General features: G+C 41.0%; 1 protein-coding gene across 3 annotated transcripts; it reads right to left on the bottom strand.

The window, feature by feature from the left end:
• Nucleotides 1-2,093: 2,093 nt before the first annotated feature.
• Nucleotides 2,094-18,156, bottom strand: papolg (poly(A) polymerase gamma). 3 transcript variants are annotated; one of them, XM_034551979.1, is made up of 24 exons: nt 17,776-18,156; nt 16,849-17,007; nt 16,306-16,372; nt 16,114-16,195; nt 13,950-14,059; nt 12,966-13,019; nt 12,256-12,367; nt 12,040-12,129; nt 11,453-11,591; nt 11,252-11,324; nt 9,912-10,032; nt 9,657-9,741; nt 9,318-9,371; nt 9,103-9,222; nt 8,284-8,393; nt 7,621-7,742; nt 7,363-7,520; nt 7,034-7,170; nt 6,594-6,781; nt 6,392-6,472; nt 6,240-6,299; nt 5,588-5,691; nt 5,397-5,497; nt 2,094-4,456 (listed from the first exon to the last, which is right to left on the bottom strand). In XM_034551979.1, the coding sequence occupies exons 1-24, from the start codon at nt 17,790-17,792 to the stop codon at nt 4,281-4,283; spliced, it is 2,520 nt and encodes an 839-aa protein (XP_034407870.1). In that variant the 5' UTR covers nt 17,793-18,156; the 3' UTR covers nt 2,094-4,280. The 3 variants fall into 3 exon arrangements, with proteins under 3 accessions (XP_034407870.1, XP_034407869.1, XP_034407871.1); XM_034551978.1 differs by having other exon boundaries at nt 6,594-6,790; nt 17,776-18,150; XM_034551980.1 differs by lacking the exons at nt 2,094-4,456; nt 5,397-5,497; nt 5,588-5,691; ... (10 more) ...; nt 9,912-10,032; nt 11,252-11,324 and having other exon boundaries at nt 11,449-11,591; nt 17,776-18,150.
• Between the last annotated feature and the right edge of the window lie 1,845 nt (nt 18,157-20,001).

Genomic DNA, 20,001 nt, shown 5'->3' with positions numbered 1-20,001 from the left:
AATGTTGCCGAGGCTTTGAATGGGTGGTGTTGCATTGCACTGAAATAAAGCTGTATCTGAATTATATGCAGGAGAAAACATTATTTTTGTTATTGCGTCACATTTTGACACAATGCTATCGATAACAACAGCCTCCCAAAAAGAGGTGAAACGGCACCCTTCTGGCGTACAGATTACAATTCAGGGTTTCACAATTGATTTTTATATTATCAATCTTAATCTAAATGTATAAGGAAGATTCAGCAAAGCTAATGCCATGCATATATGTGCATCACTGACAGAGTGACAGTTAGTTAGTTATAGAGTTCATTTCTGTGGCAGGTCAGTTAACACAGAGGTTACCTGCTTCATCTATGCAGCACGTTGTTTATTGAAGTGCTGCATGACATCATCATATCAGCTGTCTGTGTTCACGTTACGTTGTCGTATCATTTAGTTTTGTGTGAACTCCATCTGGCACAGTGCACGTCTCCAGCACAGCCGTGACCTTGGCTTCCTCTCCGGGTAACTGAGCTACATGTAACATTATCTTCTAGGTGTGTCGTCTTTCTAATAACATACCTTCACAGTCTTATACTTCCAACAGTTTTACGACAAAATGCGTAAAAACAATATTTGTTAATTTGACAAACATTATGTGCAAATTCATGGCACGGAATCAAAGTCACCATTGATATATTTTTTATGAAATAAGGTGCCGTGGTGGTCGAACAGAATGGGAGGGTCTATTTGATGCGACACTTAACTTTTGTTTAAAAAAAAAGTATCTTTTTTGGACTGGTTGTAGAGTGACATGGCAGCTGGAAGGAAAAATCAGTCTCTTACTCAAAGTGCTCGACCAGGAGGACCCTGTTCTCCACCACCACCTCTAATGATTCCAAGATGGTTCACAATTATGAGACGCCCTTGTCATCTCATAAAAAATAATTTCCTTTTGATTGATCTATTTAGGCCAGTATGTACCTGGCAATACTCTTTGAGCCGGACCTCTGCTGCAAAGTAAAAAAAACACAAATGTACCTTGTACTTATTTACAATGCATTTCTTTATTTTGTATAAATACTGTACACTTAGTGTACATGCACATTCTGTATTTTATGTGACAAATGCAATGCTTTAAAGCTTTTAGAAGGATTATTTCTCGTTCGGCCTGAACCGTCAGTCTCCTCGACAGCGGATGACGGCTTCCTGTGTGTGAGGAGCTTCCTGAACCCATCGGCACAGCAGAGGGAAACAAACTACGTCGACGGGACCCTCCTCGTCCGCTCGGCTGGCGGCTGGTGTCGTGGGTGGAGGGGCAGGGAGGACCGTCCTCACTGGGTCTCGGACTCTCTGGGGTGCCGAGAGGGGTTCAGAGGTCGGCTGTGGGTCTGGGTCGTCCTGGGTTGACGTCCTAACCCAATCACCAATTCACGCATGAAGAGTATAAAGTAAAACATTTAACCTTCAGATACCGTTCCTCTCCACACTAAAAAACAAACAAATCTATTTTAACCATCCAACTATAAACTTAGAATAAAAACCTCTTAATACCTGTAACTTATCTTTATCAACTATAATGCAACTATCATCTACAGAAAAAGAGTTTGTCACTTTCATATAAACACACGTGATCACGTGACTTTGCTGATGATCCTCCTGAAATTCCGGTTAAAACTTTTCATCCGCCTGTTTGCTACGTTTTTAAAATGTCTTTCTATTTGATGTACTTGCATTTCCTTCTATATTGCGTATCTAATTATAAATCAGTTTAATTACTATTTTATGTACTTTGAACTAACTAAATAAAAGCACACCGAATTGCCCCAGTGTACAAAAATGTGCAATAGAAATAAAATGGTTACTTCTATACTGTAAATGATAATTACTTTTGAATTTGGGCTGCGGCTTAATTTATGCTTGTCAGTGATCTGTACATGCTTGATGATACAGAGAATCTGTGTTCGCATTTAAGGCAATTTCCGTAGACCCAAATAATTCACATTTGACAGAACTCCACCTGTAGATGGCGCTCTGCCAGCTCAGTCTATATTTCCACCCCTACATGTGACAACAGTTGTAAAAACGTGTGCAACAAAGAACAGACGCTGACATAGTTTTTAGGGGTTTAATGGGTGTACGGACTCATTTAAAGGAAGTGATAAACACATACAAAAATACCCTTTCAATACATTTTTAGAAACAAACATCTAAATGACCTGCTTTGTTAAATGTTTCCAAACAGCAAAACACGAGTCGTTCTGAAACAGAGTGGTGCAGATTTCGTTAAAAAGAGACCTACCTGCTATGAATGCTATTTTAAAAAAAAAGAAAAAAAAAAGAAAAAAGATAAAGAAACACATGGTACAAATATGCAAATATAAATAAAGTGATAAGAAACCCCCCCAATAATGAAGAATATGCCTTTTGGGGGAGAAAACAAAAAGAAAACAACCGTTCTCTGTACATTTATTTGGGGCAACTGATGCTGAAAAAAAAAAGAGCCTGTGTCCCTGCGCCTCTCTGCCTCCTCCGGAGGAGACGGCGCCTCCTCAGCATCACTTTACACATTGACGTATACATATTTTCTTCTGCGCTGAAAATCAAAAACAAAACAGTCGCCGAGTTTCAGACCATAAAGATGGAAGGTTGGATAAAGCGTTGTCTCCTGACTACCCCCACCACCACCGGGAGATGCTTATTAAGAACCTCCACAGGAGGCGCGGAGGGTTAACACCCTAAAACGAAGGGAATTCCGTCTCTCTCTCTCACATGAACACAACCAATCTATGTGCGCTCGCTCGCTCGCGCGCTCTCTCTCTCTGACACATTCAACCACATACGTATGAACACACACACACACACACACACACACACACACACACACACACACATGAACCAGCACAATTCGTCAAAAAGCTTCAAACCGTTTTGCGTTTTTACACAAAAGCACCGCAAACTCAACCAGGACTTCACTTTAACAGACCACGGTGGGGGGAGTGGGGTCAAACGGTATTTAGAACAAATGCTTTTTTTTGTTTGTTTGTTTGTTTTTGCTTAGCCCTCCAAATGAACCACAAAATCCACTTTGGGCATCGCACAATCACAGGTACGTACACAACTTGATATTCAAACATTTTTCTTGCGGCCTAAACTGTCCGGCGCTCGCGCGTTCACCATCTTGACATCTAGGGCCTCGAACACACCGAGAAAAGCAAGCAGCAAAAGTCAACCTTTTCTTTTAATCCAAGACATACAGTAGGCGTGACACTCGTGACCCCCAAAGCCACACTGAACAGAAGGTTACTGATGTAGTCCTCTTTGTGCTCCGTGCCAACCCCAGCAGTGACTGTAAAGCGTCATAAAGGATTACTGTTTTTGCCTTCTTTTTTGCGCTTACCGGCACCTGTGAAGCACTGATGTCACCGGGCGTCTGCGATCACCTGGGCACCACGAGGTCCGATACCAACCTGGAGCTCTTGGGTGGTCCAAAGAGTAACAGTTGTGGTTTCTGTCGTATCCGAGTGAACCCCTCAATAAAGCCTCCCTGCAAACTGTATCCAAACCTATACAGTGTTTTACAAAAAAAAAATCCAGGGCTGGAGACCTTTTTTTGGGGGGGGGGGGGACAAGCAATAGAGAGAAAAAAAAATAAAATAAAAAATAAAAAAAAGTTAACGTTTTTTCCCCCACTTTTTTTCTTTTTCCTTTTTAGATAAAACTACAATAGAATGTTCAAAAGACTTGAGATCTTTTGCTCCTTTTTTTTTTAAGACAAAAAAGTTATGTACATCAACATTTACTGTACAGGTTTCTGTTTGGGAGAAAAAAAAAAACCAGAAATCAACATACAACAGAAGTATGTCTTAACAAGCGGGTCGATAAATGTTCTGAGCTGTTTTAAAACATGTTAACTGGGGCGGGGCGGGGGGACGAAACAGCACCTTCTCCATCTGCACTGTGTATACTTTTAAACACTGAGGGAGAAGAGTTTAAAAAAAAAAAAAACACACACAAAAAACACAGATTAGTTCTGGTGTCGGATATCTCCGTGACTGTTGTGTTCAAGACAGAGGGCGCCTCACAACATCCGGTTTGACCAAATCACCCATCCACTGGCAAATCTGTACTCTAAAGATTTAAGGGGCGAGGTATCCATTCTGCTGCTTCACACTCGAGACCGACCTGAAACACACTCTTCTCCCCCCCGCCCCAAAGTCATCTTCTCGGGTGTATCAACTTAACTGTGAAGCCCCCACCCAACTCTACGCATGTATAAATCAGAGTCTGTATTTGTGTGTTCAAGCTATGTGGATTCTGGCCTTTTCTGTTTCTTTCAGCCTCTTGGCCTGCTCCTCCAGAGAGGGGGAGTGGGATCTCTTGGCGGTCGCTCCGTTCAGCGGGTCGGCCCCTCGGCTCACCAACGTGGGGATGGAGCTGCCGACAGGGGGCGCCACTTGTTTGGATGTCACGTGTTCTAAGGAAAGAAAGGGACACACAAAAAAAATCTGGTTAATTTTGCTGCTTGATATTTGATTCAGGTTTAGTCTTTTGATGGAGATGCACTGATACTGATAGTTAACAGCGACTTTATAGCTGTGACAGCGACGGCATCGTGTTGTATATTTAATTTGTTCCAGGAATTTGATGAAAAAACATTTTCAAAGTCATTCTTAGAACTGTAATTGTACTATTAAGATAACATTAGGGGGGTGCAGAAGACAAGTCAGTCAAATCTTTGATTCTTTGTTCATTTGTCGGTCAGTCACAAAGTCATTTGTTTATTATTCTTTGATGGAAAATTTTTTGTCAGTGTCATCAATGGTCACTTTTTAAATCAAATTTGAGTCCTGTTAATGCGTATAGAAAACAAGGTTGTCAATTAGCTTCCACCTCGACTTAAGCAAGTAATCAATTCTGTTGCCTTAAGCTAAATTTGTCTTGTTCCCCGTTTTAAGAGAAGAGGCTTTTATTTTGAAGGCGGCTCTTCCAGCGTGAAAGGAAGTTGCACTGTTTGAGCACAAAGTACAAATAATATGGTGGATTTTGAACGCAAGTAAAGACATTTAATGTATAAGAGGCATACGGTTGGTGCATGTTGTAATAACTGCGTGTGTTTTAAGTGACTTAAGTGCTGGCTCTGTGTGTGTAGGCTACAGTAATGCTAACGAGGAGGAAGCCAACACATAATTGTTGTCGTTTTGTGTCTTTGTATATACACACACAGTAGGTTTGGAATTCAGCAATACATTTTAAAGTGTCAAAGCATCTTTCGGAGGGATATGCTATAACTTGTTTTAATCTCAACAAACAAATATTTGTCATGGTTCCACTTAACAAAATTAACTCTGGACAAAGCAAATTATTGATGATTTGGCTGAACTTTCTGAAAAGAAAAAAGGCGATTCTGCACGTACTTGAGCCGATGACGGGAATGGACATGCCCTTTTCTTCGCTGGCAGGAGGAGCGTCGGTGGCCAGGCTGCCCTCAAACACTGAGGGCTTGGGAGGTGTGATGCTACACAACAGACAGGCCGAGAAATACAAAATTAGAAAGTACAAAATAAAAACAATCGTTTCAATCTCTGGGAAAATACTTGAAGCTCACTTGTGACGGTTGAGGGCCAGTTTAATGGAATTTTTCACGACGCGGCAGCTTGTACTGGCTGGGAGAGGCGAGGAGGCGTCTGGCAGCTCCATGCTGGGAAGTCTCTGAGGTAGGAAAAAGCAGCATTATAAATCTATAAAATCGTTTTGGGATATCTATGGATCCGTGTGCCACGTAAGCTGTGGAACAATATAATGATTTCAAAGTATTTTAAAGCGACTAAAGGTTTGGGGGACTCCATAAATACTTTTTAAAATGTGCAGAAATAGGTCTCTACAACCAACAAATGTAACTCATTGCATGTAAAACTAAAATGGGAGAGGGAAGGAAACCAGGTATGGAGGAGGAGTGGGAGAATAGAAATAGAAAGGTTTAGCTACAGGGAGTTTTCTTAGAAAAATCAACCATTAACATATATTATGATACCAGATTTACTTTCTGGCCATCGAGGTTCATAAAGTTTTTGCCAAATGTATTATTATTATTTTAATTATAATCTATACATTTTCTATTTGTAATATTTACATTTTTGTATGTCTGTATTGGTCCTTATTTGGTTCTGTATTATGTACATTATCTTCTTCTACAACTGAATTTTAAATGTTTTAAATGAGTTTTTCCCCCTGCTAAAACAAACAAGTCTGGACGTTACCTGTGTTCTTGAGGTATCGATGGTTGGAATTGGCTTAGCCTTTGAACCAGAAAGGGGGATCTAATGGTGAAGAGGCAAAATGTGCAATGGTTATTTTTGCTTTGTCCGTCTGTATTCGATCCCTAAAAGCCACCAGAGTAAATAACACCTACAATATTGGGTCCTTCTCCATGTGTGCAGGACTCAGAAGACGGTGGGTATGGCTCTTTAAATGCAGAGTCATCATTTGACACCTGCAGCAAAAAATAGTGTCAATTTAATCTGCCAAACACCAAATATCACACACACACACACACACACGCACACGCACACGCACACGCACACGCACACGCACACACACGCTCCTGTCCTCACCTCTGTCTCTTTGTGCCTCTTGGCCAGGTCCTCTTGCGTGGGCGAGTGCGGCCTCTTGGCAGGAGCACCGTTGACCGGGTCCTCCAGGCCGTTGGGCTCCTCTCTGGGGCTGCTGTTGGCGTCGGGCTGCATGTCCGTGATGGCGCTGCCGGCCGGCGGGGAGGCGGGTTTCGCTTTGACCGCAGACTCTTCGGAATCAGAAGGAGACAAAACGAGGACAAATCGGGGATAAATACATAAATAAGGGATTATTTGTCTTCTGACATCCATTTAAGGGACATGCTTTCATCTCGACATACTTTGTTACTTAATATTCTCTAGATTTTAAGGGTTTGTAAAGTAATGTCTTATACGGCAAAAGGGACATTATGTTATATATATGCCAATATTTAACAGTCCATCCAAGAGTGTGTAATAGAGTCTGGAAAAGTTCAACTCACTAGATCCAATGACCGTGATGGACATGCCCTGGTCTGTAGCAGCTGTAGCAGCAGCAGCTGTTGTTGTTGTTGTTGTTGCTGCTGCTGTGCTAGGTGCTGGGGTGCCTTCTATAAAAAGCTGCTTCGGAGGACTGACGCTGCAAAATACACAACACAGAAATATTCGCTCAGCATCATATTGTGGATTTGAGCCCATCGTAAATAGTATTAATATCTGGCAAAAACAAAGAAAAGAAAAAAGGATCTGCATTAGAATAGAACATCTGCATTTGACAGTAACACAATTGAAATGCATTTGGTGAAAAGTACAGCGTAGAGGTGGATCCCACCTGTCCTCTGTGTCGGACGTGGGCTTAGAGGGTTTGCTGGATGGGGAGCTAAAGGGAGTCCCTGAATCTGTGTCTCTGGAGCTGTCCAGGTGACTGCTGTCCAGAGAGATCCGCTTAGAGCTCCCCCCGTTGGAGCTACGGTTCAACTCCGCAATGCTCTGCGGGAAAAAATGAACCGCGGTGAGAAAACACATTCAGTCAGCAACGAGAAAAATATATGACGGCTTTGGCCCCGAAACGCGCGAGAAGACGCCTCACCCTCTTCTTCTTCTGCACCAGTTCAGGGGGAAGGTACTGATGGAGCTGTTTCTTCTTCACGTGCGTCGCTTCGATCTTCATGCCGTCCTTCAGCATGTTGATGTTGTTGGCTTGTCTGTACACTGCAGGGAAACGACATGTCGTGTTCGGGATCATTGACGACGGGCAGGAATGTAGAAAAATGGGTCAGAGTTTCTTCTCGGCAGAGACTTTGGATTTTTTGGAACTTTTAACATTTTAGTTTACCAAATTAACATTATCAAGTGAGTCTTCAGCAACCGCTGAAGGTTGGGCAATTGTTTGGTAATTTGGTATACTAATAATACGGTCTTTCTGAAAGTGAATTCTGCAATGAATCCAGGGACTTTAACCTTATGTGTTGAGGCTATTTCAAGGCTTAGTCTCCTGCAGGTTGCCTCTCACATTCATACCGGCTAGGAGTAGATTTACATATGATTAAATAGCCATGTTATTAATAATAATAATAATAATTTAAAAAAATAAAAATTAGAAAACAGTGTTGCATCATTTGATTCATTTAGTGTGATGTCAACACCAGAATTGTGTTGTAGTGTTAATAATAGTAAATGTCCTGGAGCCCGTTTTATCTTAAATATGTTGACTGAGCTGTTCCACGACCGCCAACAGAGTGATGTGACCTACCAGTGTCTGTGAAGGACTGGATGTCATACGTCAGGTCAATGTTCACACTCTCCGCGTTCTCCACTTTCTTGAAGATGATCCCAATGAACCACATGGACACAAAGTCGTTCCTGTTCCAGAAACACAAGGAGCAACGTAAAAACAGTGGTGTTTATTTTCTCCACCAGGAGAGTATGTATTCGTTTGTGTGTATGTGTGAATACACATCCGAGTCCATCCACAGGTAATCCCACTGGACCCATCAGTCTAAGTTTTTGTACTCATCTTTGGACTTAATTAAATACATATTAATTGGCACCATGAATTTGGCTTTGGCTACAGTCCAGAGCATAAAAGGAATGCATGTTACTTGTCTGCTCTTTGTTGTATGATAGGGCAGAAAGGCAAAGAGAAAGTGCATTGAATATTTGTGCAGCCGTAGCTCATAACTATCGCTTAGCAAAGTAAATCGAGCGCCGTGTCCAACGGAGCGCGTCTTCTCATGTCGGTTGGGGGAGAGCTAGAGTTAGCCGCTAGCAGCCGGTGGGAGTGCAGCGCAGTGTTCGGCTAACAGAGCTAACAGCTAACAGAACGAAAACACAGCACATCAGTCTGCTAATAATGAATACCTGCATTCAACTACTGCCATGTGCCTGCCCAATACGAAATGAAGAGACATATACGCCAATGATGACTTCATGACTAGCAGTATTCAAACACATCAACATGTTCCCAGTATTCAAGGGCAAAGAACAAGAAATACCTGGAAAAGGTTTGATTAATGATTAGCAGGAATTTCCCTCTCACCAAGCGGTTTGTATGGATAAAAACTGAACTCACTCGTTGCGGTTCTCTTTGGAACCGGGGAAGGACTGGGGGTTAACGTGAGCCAAGGTGATGTACTCATTCCTCTCCAGGTTTCCCACCAGAACACGGATTTTTGACTCCACCAGGCCGATCCTGAGTGGAAAAAACCCAAAACATCAGGTGGTGTTATACAGAGGTAAATACAAGCCAAATATTGCAGCAAAGTTCCACTCTTTACAGACACTCACCATTCCAAGTGGTTTTCTTCTGTGGAAGCGCTTGCGGTCAGAACAATGTAATGCCTGCAGCACAGAGCAGAACAAAAATAATTAAAAATGAAGATACTGGGCAGCGTTTTGATCATCAACACTCTTGAATTCAATGTGCTACACAGAGGAACATCATCTTCAAATGAGCTTAACTGTCGGGAAATTGACATCATCCGGTTTTAGTTTCAACTGCATAAATGCACTCTATGGCCCAAAGAATTGTCAAACAACGCAGGGCTGAACATGATAGAGTAACTTTTGAAGACACGGGACAAGATGAACGAACCAAAAAAAACGTGGCCGACGGGCAACACCTACTTGTACTTTTGGAAAAAGTTGGGTGGCTCAAAGAGTTTGGACCATTCTGCTTTTCCCTGAAGAATCTCATCTGTGACGCTGAGGCCTGTTCATGCCAGACAGTGGGACAAAGACGTTATCAGTCTGAGGAATTAGACTTTCATTTTGAGACTTAAAAAAATAAAATGCTACGGTTGCCATTAAACGTTGAAAAAACTAGGTATGATTCGGAAGCAGGCGAAGAGATATTCAATTCAATGCTGCCTCGTTATTTACCGTATTTGAACTCCTCGCTCATGATAGTGCGCGTTGATGTGGAGACGTTGTACGTGGAGTTCTGCTGGGGGTAGGCGGGAGTGATGATGGGCATCAGGTGGTATCTGTCGGATGGGTTCACCTAAAAAAAATATATATATATAAAAAAACAAACATAGGGACCACCTCAGAAAGTGAGAGCCTTCACCAGCAAACTCAACCGGCCAAACTAATCGTGTCGGGCAACTTTACGCCCACGTACTGAAAGGCACCATAAACCAAAGGGCACACACACACACACACACATTCCCTCATCTTTTTTTTTCCCTCAAGTGAAGGACAAGTGAAGGAAACATTGTGAAATGAGACATGCTCCTCTAAATCTTCATGTGAAGGGGTTTGCAGTTACTGATGGAGGCTGCACAGCGGGATCACCATTCTGTGCGCTATACTGGAGCTTTAGCATCTTCTGTAAGCGCTGCTCATTTTTAGATATTTCAGTTTGACATGCTAGAAATATTACATGTGCACATTGAGCTAGATATCAGCTCTGTCTCATAGAAAACAAAAATATGATAAAGTAGCCTAAACATTTGGGAAATTCTAAAATTGTATCTTAAGCTATACTCTAGGCCCAATGCACGGAGATTATTGGCCGTGCTGTGGCTGAACGAAAACAACACCAGTAGATAATTTAAATGCGTTTATTGCTGAAGGGACACAAAACATATGACAGCAGATACAGCAGCTAGAATGTTGTCGTTTTTCACTTCAGGCTATAGATCAATTAGTATGGGATGAATCAATTGATGGTATTATCAAAAATAAAAAATAAAACAGTCAAAGCAAGTCAAAGCCCCTGGTCAAAGAAAGAATATTCATAGGAAGACCTGCAAGAAGTGTGTGTCAAGGTTTACTTCAAATACTTACTCAAATATCTTTTGGACTGCAGTGTTGTAAATATGGGATTTAAACACAAATGTCAGATATGTTTTGCTTTTCAAATGCATTTTTACGAAAGGGTCGTGTCTGTCTGATTAAAAAAAAAGAAAAGAAAAAGACGTCCACGTGGGAAGTCTTCCTTGCTCCAAGCTGCTTTGGGGAAGCCTCCTCCAAGCAGAGGTAAGAGCATTGGAACTCAAGATAGGGGACAAGTGTTCCGGGTCACGTGAGAACAAGAGGAATGAGGAGACATGAAATAGGAGAAAAACAAATGTACCTAAACTCTTATGCGTTTAGCTGAATTTCAAACACCAACACCCACAAAAAGAAATTCGCAGATCAACTGTCCAGATGCGGCTTCCTGTGTCCACACAGGACGTCATTAACATGTGGAAATAAAACACTCGTGTCATACTCACTCTGGGATCCCACACAGGTAAATTCAGATTACTGTCCTCGGGCTGTTTCAATAGCACAGGATTTGGCCACTCCCTGTAGGATGGAAGAGACAAAAAGAAAAACGCACTAAAATGTGTGAACAGGCGATGAAATGCTGCCATCATGTGGAAAAGGATCAATATTATGTTGCTGGAATTGCAAGAGCTAAACTAAACGCTCACCATTTGGAAAACACCAGGAAGAACTTGTGGACCAGCGTGGCGGCCACAGCGTTGGGGTAGAGCTGGCAGGTCCTGGCCACCAACATGGCCCAAGACACTCCACCCAGAAAGCCCAGCATGTTGGAGTAGATCCCGCGGCCTGCGGGAAGAGGGCACGTTGCAATGAGAGGTAAAAACCATGTCAAAGATATGAGGGCATCGGCAGGAGGTAAATAATCCCTTGATATTATTTGTTACATTTTAAAGATTGTGGAACTTTTTGTATTGCTGCTCAAGAAACACCTTTCGTTTACATAACAAGAATAATGTTGAAGCAATGTTGATTCTGTGAGAGATAAAGCTCAGGATAGACAGACGCGGACAAAACAAGTGTCTCCTGTATTTCCTACAGTGACATCACCGGCGCTTTTCTGAACGGTTCACTGATTTTCAACTAGAACCGCAAAAAGAAAAGGCGTAGTGCTCAAAAATAAATAAACGAGACAAGTTGCAGCGTTTTTCCCCTCTCCTCATTGGAAACGAGGGCTATGTGGACACAGGACCTTAAAAGTGCACCCAAAGCTACGAGAACATTTGAATCCACTTACGCTTTGCCCACAGTTTGATGGCTCTCAATGTCAGTCTGAAATTCTCTTTGTTTGGCACCAGGTACAGAATTTCATCAGTCACTCGACAACCTGTGAGACAAAACATCAGAAACTTAAAACACTGCGAGAAAAGCATTTTCACGCTTACAGTTAAGGCGATATTACCCCAGTAACAGAAGGTTTAAGATTCAACTGGTTCTCATACACGTGGCGTACCGTTAAGACTGCGGATACACCGAATGTCCAGGTTTCTCAGGATGGAGTCTCCCCTCAGGTCCAAGTTGTCTGGAATGGACTGTAAGGCCAGTCTGGCAAAAAGCAGGTCAATCTGCTCAGACGGAGACAGAAAAACAAGGCACGGACTGATGAAATGGAGTACAAGTGACCCGCCTGGGAATGACAAACCAATATGGCTCACTAGAATGAGCTTTTAAATGATAATCAAGGAATGCCAACTTCTGGAACACTGAACCGTGACATGAAGTTCCAACCTCGGCCTGAGAAAAAACGGTTTTAATCTGGATCCATTTTTTGTGAAAGTCTGATGAAAACCAACGTTCTTTGCCAAGCTATTGTAGCAGACAGCTGAACAGAAGTAATCCTTAGAATCACAGTTAGGGGCTTCGCAATATACACCGGTATTGGCCGCTATAACGGTTATAATGTTAATACAGATGAATGCCAAAATGCAAAAAGACATTTAAAGATTATTTGACCAACTGCCTTTTTTTTTTTTAAATTACTGTATCATTGTGATTAATCGTTTTGGCCACGATAATCGTGTGGCGACAAATCTGATCCTTCCTATACTACAAATGCCTACTTATAAAAGCTGTGTTTGACAATCTATGAGTAGAGTGCCTGAAGCAATGCAATAACCCTCCTCTGTAGACAAGAAGCATCATTTGTATCTCAAGGTTACTTACCTCTATTCCGTCAAATTTGAATTTTATCACCGGTACAAAGGCGTCCTCCACAGCCTTGAAAAAGAACCAAAAGAGACAATATCAGCAACACATCTAAGACAAGGTATAAATCACATAGCTAACTGACATTATGATGAATAAGAGGTGAAAGTCTAGGGCTGCACCAAATAGTTTGAAACTTCATTCATAAACATTAAAAACAAAACAAATACAACCAACATGTTTGCATGTCTATTAATTCTGTTTAGACCTGGGATTTCTGCAGTTTCAGAAGATCCGGCAACACTAATATTATTCGTAGTTTGCCACTGCGTAGGATTGTTTGACACATGTATTCTAAAACATTAGAAAGTCACCATTTATAGAAATAAGATGGATGTAAATCGTTTTCCAAAATTCACCTGTTTTATCCAAAGATATATTCTGCTTCAATCCGTATTTGTTGGTGTTTATATCACAACATTCTTTGCCAATTTATATTTTTAGAGCGATGCAGCATAAAAAAGGACCACAAAAGATGTATGTACCAATAAAATGCATTTTTGGGATAAGATCTGCAGAGATATAATTCTTAAACCACAAGTGCTTCAACAAATATCAGCTACTTTGATCATTTTATACAAATTAAATTTAGTGTCCCAACAAAAACTAAAAAGGGTGTACACGCCTTTCATCATGTATATTGATGTTAATAAAGACACACACCCTGGGAAATTAACATAACCAGCAGACCTAACAATAACACAAGCATTGCTCCTGAGTATTGATCTCTGCTGAGAGTTACGTTATTATAACTCCTCCATCTATTCAGCAAAAAAAACACTTCAGCCATGTTATGTTATTGCTGCGCTTCCCAAAACAGTAAACTCAGCTGGCCTAAACAAGAGTTCTCACTTAGCAGTGACGCAAGTTGTCTGTTGCCCCTTTTTTTTGGGACTGACAAACCTTTGAATGGATAGACTTACTTCCTTTACGTCCACTTACCCTCAGGTCTTTGATTTCTTCGTGCTGTTTGAATTTCTCAAAGAAAGACTGGAAAAAGTCACTTCTCTCTACGTGGCGTGGGGCCACACATAAGGCATCAATATCAGCTCCTGGAAGAAACAGTTTCACTTTTAGCAGTGCGTTCGTCAACAAATTCAAGAACAATCTGATAAGTTGCTGCATTCAAGACCAAAGAGAGTTCATGGGATGAAACATCATCATGGATAATTAACGAGGAGAGACGCTACTTTTGGTGACTGTCCAATTGATAATACCCAACCCTGCTTTGTACAGTCACTGCCTACAAAATGTTTGGATAGTCGTTTCTTCTAAACAAGGATGAACTCTAGTGAGCCCTGACAAAATAAAAAAGCCGGCAGTACCTGCTGCAATGGAGAGCATTTATGCTATTGCTCGTTTACAGTTTATTTGTGGACTTCACAATAGTTGCGCAGACCAAAAGCATTAATAAGAAAAGGAAAGTCCTCTGTTTTGTGTCCGTTGCCGCCCTCAAAGCCATAAACAGTGACTTCAACGGTCCGCTCTGTAGAGCTGACAATGCCCCTCCCTAATCGCTCCAATAACAGCTTGCTTCCTCCGCATATAGGCAGTATAAAAACTAATATTTAACTGCAAAACAGCGATCGGTAATCAAGGCAGTTTGTTTGATTGTTTTCTTCCGGCGGCTTGACGAATCAGGGAAGAGCGCACCGTGACTGCTGAGACCCAATCAACGTCATCGCCTGGCGTCCAGACTACTTTGCAGTAGTAATTGCAGCAAAAGTTAAGTTTTAAAATGAAAATATAGTAGTTTTGATTTAGCCACTTGCTAGCAGACACACCTTTAAGACGTGTAAAAGCTTTGCATTTCATTCAAGGGGTGTTTACTGATGTATCATGTTAAAAATATCTTAATCTCGTGTTAACCAAATAATTATGAATACATAATTCACAACCAGACATTCAGAATTAGAAATATAACCGATTACCAAAAGTAGTTGCGAATTCAAACTCTGATAATGGACCTGTACTGCATCGTCCGACCACTCAAAGCCCTTTAACGCTACATGACATCTTTCACCCATTCACACCTATTCATACACTGATGGGAGGGGCTAAGGTTCCACCTGCCAATCAGGTAACATTCACACACTGTAGCCACAGCTATGGCAGCAATTTTGGGGTTAAGTGGCCCAAGGACATGGGGTTGCAGAGCCGAGGATCGAACCGCGGATCCTGATTGAAGGACGACCCTGCTCACCACTACGCCACAGTTGCCCAGATTTAGATAGTGGTATCACAGTATTTACTATAAAGGATATTAATGTTCTATAAAAAAACAAGACATGCTTTTCACTTGTTTGAATTTGTTACTTCAGAAAAATAAACACAAATATGTATTATGAAGCGTGAATTAGAATTCCAACAACGCCAGGAAAGCCAAATAAATGTATACGATGATCTGTTTGTGACAGGGATGTTTGGACAGACTCTTCATCTCCAGCATGAAATGAACAAAATACAGAGATTGAAAAAGTTTTCAACCAACATCAAACTATTTAGGAGTGCCACCTGTGAAAATGACCTTGTTTCTCTTTTTTAAACAAAATGGCATGGCTCACTATGCTGGCTGGCACTTGAGTCAAACGGATTTTATGGGGCATAATGTGGCAGTATGAACATTCGATTTAGCGCAACAGGGTTGTTATACACAAAGCACTGAAAAAAAGATTCAGTGATTTACAGCTGATGCCAATCAATGAATACATAATTTACCGCCATTATAAATGTTACAGATTATCTTGGAACATCCTTACCAATTCAGAATCATGTGAAAACTTTCCCCCCCCAACTGCATTCACACCTTATGCCTCCAATCTAGAGCTGGCCAATGTTTACACAGCTTTCAGACTTTTCCAAAACACTCTCAAAAGCAGGGGAATGTGACAATGCCAGCCTTGTGTTTTAGTGTGGTCAGGCTGAACTGTGCTTTTCAAAAACAACGAGATAGGCCCGCTTAGACAGGGTTGAGTGCGGTGTTGCAGTAAGGTTCAGATATCTCTCTCCCTGGTCCTTTTGAATGCCAATATAAGACAAGCACACAGTACATGGGATGTCGTCGACGTTTAAAGTGATTTGACGTCGCTGCAATGACTAGACGTACCTTTAGTGTGCACTCCAAGTCTGTAGGAACCAAATGTAAATATCTTGCCCCCGACGCAGCTTATAGCTGATGGTGGGAGGTTCTGTAGGGGAGACAAGTACATACAGTGAAAATCTGTGTGTTTTTGGTCAGTATGGCATAACATTTTCGTGATTAGATAACCACCACTAAATCGCATTCTACAAAACCAACCTTTAATTCACTAATCTCTGCGATCCATTCTTTCACAAAGTTATTCAACTTCCCGAGAACTGCAAGTCTGAAATGGAGAAATAACTTTTAGTGTCCCGTTTCATTCACAATCCGGTCCCCCTCACTAAATCACACAGCGAGAATGGAAATGATAAACACACTGCAGTCACTAACTCAGTTTATATAGTTGCATTTCAGCATCAAGGCACACATATATATATATATATATATATATATATATATATATATATATATATATATATATATATATATATATATATATATATATATATATATATTTTAGTAATAAGAACACATAAAATACAATACAATAAATGCTACCTTATGTTAAGCTGTTAAAGTTTCCATTTAGTTGAGAGTACTAGAGAAGTACTGGTGCATTGTATCACAAGAGTTCATGTGTTTGTATTGTATCCCTTGCAACTATAAATGTGATCGCTGCAATGCAATGAATTGCAGTCAAAGACCCACAGTGGTGTCATGGTTAATAGAAGAAAAAAAAATACACTTTCTGTTCCTCACCTATGGTTCAATTCCTCTTCGTCTTCAAACACCCCGAAAGGCTTCATAGCGTCACAGAGCTTCTTGGTGTACTGGTTGTCTATTTCTCGTGGTGGTGCCAGGCTAATGGCAGAGGTGATGCCGTAGTGTTTCTGAGGCTGCTGCCCGCCAGGCATGGTGCTGCGAGGGAACACGGGAACAGTATAAGCAATGACAGCTAACGTTACGTTATTTAAGTAAAACAATAAAAAATACTGTTTTCTCCATTTCATTGGTTCTCAAACCTAGTCTTCATAAAAAAAAAATAAGGCAAGAACGCCGAGTTAAAGCGAACGCATTCACCTGCCACAGCCGCATTTCGTTAGAAGTGTTGTAGAAGCTAGTTTATGTTCCCCTTCCCATTAATGCCCATGTGTAAACACGCTACACGCCGCTGTGACAGCAATGTGCTTCGTGTACTTGCCTCGAACAACGAGCGTGTTCGTGACTTCGCCGTTGTGTGCAATTCCAAACCCGAAAGCTGACTTTGTTAAAATGGCAGAAACGTGTTCGAAAGCGAGCTAGGTTACCGACGGACGTTAGCCGAGCGGCTACAAACAGGTTGGAAGCGCTAACGAATTAGCTAATTTAGCAAGTTAGCAAAACGTTAGCTCGCTGCTACGGGGAAAAAAAATAGAAATGGCCAACGACCCGCTTGCCAGTCAGACCAGTTTAGCGGTTGTGATTTTCTCGAACAGAAACAAGTGGTATCCGTTCATTTTGTTGGGCGTATTCACGCTATAGTTACCCAACAACAAACAAGCGGGCTAACCAGCAAACGGTGGCTGCAGGCCTTGTTTGGTTGTTGTGACAGTTGGCTAACGTTAGCTTTTAGCCTATTCTTCAGGACTCTCTTAAACACGAACAAAAACGGCAATCGACGAATAATGCGCCACATGCACGACTTACCTCGACATTTCTTTCATGACACTCTGAAAAGATTGCGCTGTTTTTCTTGCTGTAAACCCGTAAAAAAACTAAGAAAGTCAGCAAGTAGAAATGATAACAGCCTCGACCTGATTACAACAATGGTCACTTTCCAGAGAGCAGTTCAAACCTTCCCACTGAACCGGAATCACTTCTTATAAGATAACGTATCAGCGCGTAATGCTGGGAGATTATTCATATTAATTGATTCACAAAGCGCGCAGTGTTTATTGAAGTGCTGGAACCTGGCACGCGCTTAGGAACTGTTGTAACAGTGTTTTTAAATCCAAAACTACGAATGTAACGGCATTTTGTAGGAACAATGTCTGCGTGCAGCACGCTGGGCGACCATCGTCAGAAGGCAGGCACCTCCCCCTCTGAAGTCACAAATCACGTGACCACCGAGGCCCGATACCGCTGCTTGAATTTCCAACTGGCTGCGACATGTTCCACACACCTGTCACACAAAGTGGACTTTAAGTCGCAAAATACGAGATAGATCTATTTGGGATATTTTTGAAATGACCACATCACAATACATCCTTCATTACAGGTGGTCATTTAAGTATTAAACATATAGTATAACTACATGTAACTGTTATAAGTATTCAATAAGACAGTTGTAATACAGACACTGTATTTGTGGATTGTTTGACAAAAAACAACCACAAAAATAAAACATTTCATTAGTGCATAGTGCACTTCTATGCAGGGAAACAAGATACATGGGAGGAAACTTAAATATATAACACTAATGACACTAACACTAATAAAGTATGAACATTTTGGGCCATTAATTGCCACAGACCACAATTATTGGTGCGTTGTAGCTGATACTAAAATCAAATAACAGATACTCTTGCATTGAAGCATATTTAAAAAGCCAATAATGGCTAACTTTTTAACCAGTTTCTTCCCCCTGCTGTGAATAAAAACTTTGGAAACAAAATGTACTTAACAGAAGAAATGTAATAGTCTACGATTGTATTGTCTCTTAAACAGGCATCATTGCAATTAATATAAATGTTCTTGTGACATTATACACGCATAGAGAATATAAAGAAGAAAAATAATATATAAATATCAGTTCCATCTAGTGGGCAGTTATTATCACTACACCTGGTGGAAAATGAGCTCAAATAAAGAGTTATCATTGTAATGCTCGAATGACTTCAGCGTGTCAATGATCATCAACTTATTACCAGCCTCAAACCTCTGCAAATGCTCCATATGACAATGTATCTTTCAATGGAATCATAACTTGATTAAATCATATATCGGGATACAGCGACTCACTTTTACGTCGTCTACATTTAAAATGACAAGCAAATACTAATGATTTCTGCCTGTGTGAATAAACCAGTGTAGTGAAATCTGTGGTGGAAATTAATGTTCCGATACCTTGTGAGAAATCAAAAGTACTTTAAGTCTTATAACACTTTATTACAGGAACAACATTCAGCTGAATGGAACAGGAATCTCTGAGCCTTCAAGTAAGGTTGTCAGAAATTACTGCTGACGTTCAGTCCAAGATCTCCGTCCTTTATACGTCCAGCGAAGCCAAGTAGATGAAATAGCTGTGTTTGATCTACTGAGAACCCGGACCAGGACAAGGCCGTTTCTCTCTCTCTGTAATCGATCATGTTTTGCTTGTGTCCACTAAGGTGAACCCAGGACTTGTCGGTCATCGACTGCGGTCAAGCCAGCCTCCACTTCGAAAAACACAGTCAAGTCAGCCCGCACGGTTTTTTTCAGTACACGTATATACTAGGCATTACGGTACGAGCGTGTAAAACTGACTTCAAAATAAGAGCAAACTTCCGGTGAACGTGATACGATGAAATACGCCTTTAAATACAGATACAGTAATAGATTAAACTAATCATGAATTTTATGAATGATAAATAGAAAACAATAGAAAGGTAACTCTTCCAATATTGGGACATTTTGATTTTGAATTTCAAAATAAAAGATATAGAAAATCCCATTCATGAGCAAACGTATCTCTAATTTCGGACTAGATTTAGAAGAAAATGGTGCATAGCTAAAAACTAATTTCACTTCTGATTCATAGTAAACCATCTCAGGATGTCCCTCAGTGACAATCAGGACATTCTGATGTTTCATTTCAAGATGAGAGCCTGTCAAAATCTCCTTTCTGCGCTTACTTAAATTCAGTTCACGAGACCATTTATGGCTAACTTTAGA

Source organism: Cyclopterus lumpus, chromosome 15, assembly GCF_009769545.1.
Source record: "Cyclopterus lumpus isolate fCycLum1 chromosome 15, fCycLum1.pri, whole genome shotgun sequence".
Taxonomy (NCBI): Eukaryota; Metazoa; Chordata; class Actinopteri; order Perciformes; family Cyclopteridae; genus Cyclopterus; species Cyclopterus lumpus.
This window is presented reverse-complemented; position numbering and strand designations above follow the sequence as displayed.